This window comes from Morus notabilis, unplaced genomic scaffold (assembly GCF_000414095.1).
Source record: "Morus notabilis unplaced genomic scaffold, ASM41409v2 Scaffold1684, whole genome shotgun sequence".
NCBI classification, from domain to species: Eukaryota; Viridiplantae; Streptophyta; class Magnoliopsida; order Rosales; family Moraceae; genus Morus; species Morus notabilis.
In genome coordinates, this window is record NW_010361024.1 from 93,535 (window position 1) to 99,529 (window position 5,995).

Here is a 5,995-nt window from a genome sequence, read left to right on the forward strand (position 1 = left end):
AGAGATGTGGTTCTTTGTATTCAGTGACATTAAAGTTGGATTGCACACATTGGATCCTACCAAAAAAAAAAAAAAAAAAAAAAAAAAAAAAAAAACGCATTTCACTAGAACCGGATCACGTGCCAAATCATACTTCTAACGGACACAGTCCATTAATTTGCTGTATAGTACTCAGTCTTGGACCAAAAGTCCAAATGGCTTCTTCTAACGGTCACAATGAAGGGACATTTACGTAAATGCGAACAAATCTAGCAACAGCTACTTTCCAAGTATATAAACACTCTTCTTCACAAATGACGAAACCACTCCAACAGTCTCTGCCTCTTCCCTACACGAAGCCGTTAAAACTTAATCTATTTGTCTGAATTTTGATTGGCTCTCGTACTAAAGAAAGCAAAACGCCACGCGTCGCATCCACGGCAGAAACTTACAGCTTCCGGTTTCCATATTCCCCAAAAGCGGTGGAATTTGATTACTGCCTTTCACTTTGGTAAAAGTTGTTAGAGGGTAACCCACCGAAAAGGTAACTTTACAGTTTTGCCCCTCCCCTTTTCTCTCAGCTTTTCCCCCTCTATTTCTTCCTCACTTTCGGCCAAAATCTTTCAGACACAACGAACACAAAGACAGAGAATCATTGATTGTCGGCTATGGCGATCGTGCTTCCTCGTACCTCGATTTTCTTCCTCGTTTCTCTATTTCTGGCTCTTGCTCTCGCAAGTAAGTTTTAATTTTAAATTTCTTTCAAGAATTGGATTGTTTTCCTTCTCTGTTTAGTAGCCAAGAAAAAAGAGAAATTTTTCAAATGACGCTAACGGTTATCTTTGCAGACTCGCAATCGTTCATCGGCGTAAACTACGGCCAAGTTGCCGACAACCTCCCGCCGCCGTCCGCGACGGCGAAGCTGCTCCAATCCACGTCGATCGAGAAGGTCCGGTTGTACGGAGCCGACCCGGCCATAATCAAAGCACTGGCGAACACCGGGATTGGAATCGTGATCGGCGCAGCGAACGGCGACATCCCGGCGCTGGCCTCCGACCCCAATTTCGCAAAAAACTGGGTCAACGCCAACGTCGTCCCCTTCTATCCGGCGAGCAAGATCATCCTTATCACCGTCGGCAACGAGGTCATGACCTCCGGCGACCAGGGGCTGATCAACCAGATGCTTCCGGCAATACAGAATGTCCAGAACGCCCTCAATTCGGCGTCCCTAGGCGGGAAAATCAAGGTGTCGACGGTCCACTCCATGGCGGTGCTGAGGCAATCGGAGCCACCTTCAGCCGGAAGCTTTCATCCGGACTTCGTACCGGTGCTTCGAGGGATGTTGGCCTTCAACAACGCCACCGATTCGCCGTTCGCCATCAATCCGTACCCTTACTTCGCTTACCGAGGCGACCCCAGGCCCCAAACACTGGCCTTTTGTCTCTTTCAACCCAACTCCGGTCGGTTTGACTCCAACACCAAGATCAAGTACATGAACATGTTTGATGCTCAGGTGATTTTTTTTCTTAATTTTTATTTCTTGTACAACATAGATTTGTTGTAATTATTTATATATTTTGTAAACGTCATTGTATCTGTAATTCTTTTTATTTGTCTGTAAAATAAAATCACCCTAAAATTAAAAAATATATAAATTTAAGATTGAAAAATCTGACATATCAATATGTCAGCTAACCAGATAATCTTTCGAAAATAAAATAGTGATTACTTCAGAGGAGATAAACTGGGCGATTTCTTTAGACATAGTGATTTTATCTCATTTTGTTTAACATTTACTGTGAAATTAGAAAAAATTCAAAAATGGGCGAATTCTTGTTTTTTTTTTTTTTTTTTTTTTAAAGAATTCAAAATTTGATCTTTCTTAAGCTAATAAAAAGTTCATAATTATTTTTTTTAAAAGTCAAAATCAGCCTACATATGGAAATACTAAAAAAGAAAATGAAATTTGGCGGTGTCAACCGTCACCTACAGGTTGACGCTATTCGATCTGCATTGAACTCGTTGGGCTTTAAGAATGTGGAGATAGTGGTTGCGGAAACGGGCTGGCCTTACCAAGGAGACGGCGACGAAGTGGGCCCAAGTGTTGAGAACGCCAAAGCCTATAACGGTAACCTGATCGCACACCTTCGGTCGATGGCCGGAACCCCGTTGATGCCTGGGAAATCAGTGGACACTTATCTGTTCGCACTCTACGATGAGGACTTGAAACCAGGCCCTGGTTCCGAGAGAGCCTTCGGCTTGTTCAAGCCTGACCTTTCCATGAGTTACGACGTTGGCCTCTCCAAGACCAGTAGCGGTAGCCAGGTAGAAATTCTATAAAAATGCTTTTGGGCATTATCAGGCTTAACGAGCGCAACTAATAGAAAGTGGAGCCCATGTGTGAGTCTCATGGTCCACCCCCTATTAGCGCGAAGTTGAACACTGCGAATGTGCCTTAGCATTGTTTGAAATTTTATGTTATTATTGTGAATTCTTTTGTACGACCAAGTATATTTAGCTGTTAGCATTTTATTAACATTTGTTTGGAACCCAACATATTTTTTAGAGTCCTACTCCGAGTTCAACACCGAAGACGCCGGTGAATCCATCGCCAAAGTCGAAGAAAACAGTTTGGTGTGTGCCGAAGGCAGGAGTGTCTGATGCCCAGTTGCAGGCTAACATAGATTATGCTTGTGGACATGGGGTTGATTGCAGTGCAATTCAGCACGGCGGTGCTTGTTTCGAACCAAACACAGTGGCTTCTCATGCTACTTATGCCATGAATCTCCTTTACCAAACAGCTGGAAGGAATCCATGGAACTGTGATTTCTCTCAGACAGCCACTCTCTCCACTAACAATCCCAGTGCGTATCTCTATTTTGGGTTCTTAATCATTTTATTATTTATCCGTAAGCATAACAAGAATGTACGTTTCTGGTTTCTCTTTTTGCAGGCTATAATGGTTGTTCTTACCCTGGGGGGAGTACCTGATTTGTGGGCAAGGCATCGTCTTATCTTATTTGGGACCCGAAGGAAAGTAGTGAGCAATTTCGCAGAGGATAGGAATTTAAGTATTCTGTTTCCTCTTGATATGCTCAGAAATTATCCTGTTGCGTGGTTTGTGATGTGTCATGTGTGTGAATAAATTGATACATTTAATCGAAATTAAGTTGGGAAAGTACTAGGCTTTCGTACATGTATGTTATGTAAATGCGTCAGCGTCAAATGATCTATGTAAATCCTAAAGGAAACTGGAGAAGTGTATGATGGTTGGTTTTGGTTATGAAAATTTTAATTTATCTGGACCTATTATATGACCAGTGTATTCAAGAATGATAATCCTAGTTTATATGACAAATATTTTTCAAGAATGTCAATTGTAAACTTCCCGTCTGGCTTCATTATTCATTTCAAAGAAGGACCACACCCACCAAATTCTTGCACTGCATTGTTTGTCGTAGGGGTGGCAATTCGTGTCGCGTGTCCTGTGTGTGTCGTGTTTGTACCTGTGTCATTTTTTTATGCAATCCTGTACACGATCCGTGACATGAAAAAATTAAAAACCGTGACACGAACACAACACGGTAAGGTTGTGGGTTGACATGATACTAACCAAAAGTGACAAGCGACACGAAATTGACCCGCAAACCTGCGACACAAAACGAAATTGTTGAACTGAAATTGACACAAAATTGTAGATTGCAATACATTTTATAAAGATCTTAAAGTTTATAACATGTTACATATATCATTCATTGATAAAACCCTTCTAAAATAGTAACAATTAACAAAGTATCATAGCTCATAATTCATAAGAAAACATGAGACTCACACCATAGGTAAAAAAGTTAATAAGATAACAAGTCTAATCTCAAAATACAATAATCCTACTAGAAAACGAAGTTCATAAGACTCACACCAAAGTCTAAGCATAGATAATAAAGTTCCAACACTAAAGTCCAAACTTAGATCTAGATAATAAAGTTTTAGCAACAACAAAGTTTAAATGCATACAAAAGAAAACATCACATGAAACCTACATAACAAAGTCCCAACACCCACATAGTTCAAATGAAGCAAAAGAAACCATTACACAAAACCATAATAAAAACCCCATTCAAGCACATTCTCACTACAACAAAAAAGGTCATTTGCGGCGACTCAATGTCGTCGCAAATAGGTGATATGTCGTTGTAAATACTGCATTTTTGACGACATGACGTCGCAAATTAGTCGCCGTAAAAAATTAGACGCAAATGATATATTTGCGACAACAAAGTTTTGAGCTGTCGTCGCAAATATAGTAGCGACGACAGTCGTCGCGAATAAGTCGCCACGAATGTTCCGTCGAATATGTCATTGATGATAACGTGTTGTAGAGTATTTGCAACGACATAGTGTCGTCGCAAAAGTGTTTAAAATATTTTACGATGACACTGTCATCACTAGTAATGTGATCTATTTGCAATGACACCTTAGAAATGTCGTCGCATATAGTTTTTTTTGTACTTTCTTAATAATATTAATTAATAAAGGTAAAATTTTGAAAAAAAAAATTATAATAAAATAATATAATTGATATAAAATAGTCAACACAATAATAAAATACATCTTAGAAAAGTAAATAATTAAGAAATACTAAAAAGTATTGATAATAAAAAAAATAACAACAGATATTTTAATCTCATAAATTAGCAACATCGTCGTCCTCATCCTCGTCTTCTTCATTTTGCTTAGGCGGCGGAGGAACCAACGGTTGGGGGCAGTTAACTGACAAGAAGTTGATGTTAAGATTCATCGAGCGCATGACTTCCATCATGATCTGCTAGTTGTCAAACATGTTGCGTTGCTCAATGAAAGGCTGTTCAGCCAGTTTTGGACATGCTGGGGCAAATTAACCGAAGACGACCCGTCCGATTGTGAAGCAGATGATGAGGTGGAAGCACTTGAACGATTCCTCCGTGGTAGTGTCAGTCCCACTCCCTTAGTGTGTCCTTTGTGCTTTTCCAAGACTTGGGATATAATCCCCTCCTCATTGACTGCCGTGGATGAACCTTCCCCAGCAGACTGTGTCATCTATGTGGTTCTTTCCACCTCCATCTGAGCCTACAAAGGTAAATGAAATAAAAATGAATAAAAATAGTACAATATGTTATGTTAAATATGAAAAAAGAAATAAGTTTAAAATTTACTTACAAATGCATGTTCCGCATCCGAATTGATAAAATTCTGCCCATGACGGTGCATGTCACCCCAATTATCAATTAATGATCTTGGCTCTTGGGTCTCGGGATTTGCCTAATCAAGTTGAAAGTGTTAGAATAAATATTAAGCCAAAGTGACAAAAATTTAATAAGTATGCAAATTAGTATTATCTTATCGAAATGATGCTGGGAGTATGACTTTCTACCATGGAAGCTAGACCACTTATGACTACCACGATTTTGTTGATTTGTAGCAGATTTTTTCTAGCAATAAACATAGATGAATTAGTAACATACTTAATAATTAAATAAACCAATTAATGAAAAGTAAGAAAATATAATGAAATTGAACCTGAAAAGTAGGGGACGTAAAATGATCACAGTAAGGTCCCCATTGTTGTGATCACAGCAATGCAACACGCATCTTAAACGATGCATTTGAAGCAGCGTCACGAAAATGATTCCCTCTTCCCACAGCTCTTTAAGTTCATCAATAAGTGGTCGTAAAAATACATTAATATCTTTTTCGGGGGCATTTCGGCCACATACTATACGCATCTTGTACGGATCCTTAGTGCATAACCCAAGAGGTAAATTGTAAGCAATAAGAACCACCGGCCACATACTATATGATAAGCTCATGCTTCTGAAAGGATTAAAACCATCAGTAGCTAAACTCAATCGAACATTTCTTGGTTCACGAGCGAATTCAGGATACTTCATATCTAAATCTCTCCACTCCCTACCATCAACTGGATGACGCTTAAGTCTGGATCGTTCGAACGCCCCCGCATGTGCCACATCATTTCATT

At 39.5% G+C, this 5,995-nt stretch overlaps 1 protein-coding gene across 1 annotated transcript; it reads left to right on the top strand.

Moving 5' to 3' along the window:
* The first annotated feature begins 316 nt into the window (after positions 1–316).
* LOC21386877 (glucan endo-1,3-beta-glucosidase 7) lies at positions 317–3,291 on the top strand. Its single transcript, XM_010098090.2, has 6 exons — positions 317–523; positions 607–717; positions 828–1,492; positions 1,972–2,304; positions 2,546–2,843; positions 2,933–3,291. The coding sequence occupies exons 2-6, from the start codon at positions 648–650 to the stop codon at positions 2,968–2,970; spliced, it is 1,404 nt and encodes a 467-aa protein (XP_010096392.1). The 5' UTR covers positions 317–523; positions 607–647; the 3' UTR covers positions 2,971–3,291.
* The last annotated feature ends 2,704 nt before the right edge of the window (positions 3,292–5,995 follow it).

Bases quoted from the DNA above. Each gene is read 5' to 3' on its own strand.
- LOC21386877 (XM_010098090.2), top strand. From the start codon at position 648: ATGGCGATCGTGCTTCCTCGTACCTCGATTTTCTTCCTCGTTTCTCTA. The intron at 2,305-2,545 runs GTAGAAATTCTA...CATATTTTTTAG, and splicing joins AGACCAGTAGCGGTAGCCAG to AGTCCTACTCCGAGTTCAAC. The intron at 2,844-2,932 runs GTGCGTATCTCT...CTCTTTTTGCAG, and splicing joins TCTCTCCACTAACAATCCCA to GCTATAATGGTTGTTCTTAC.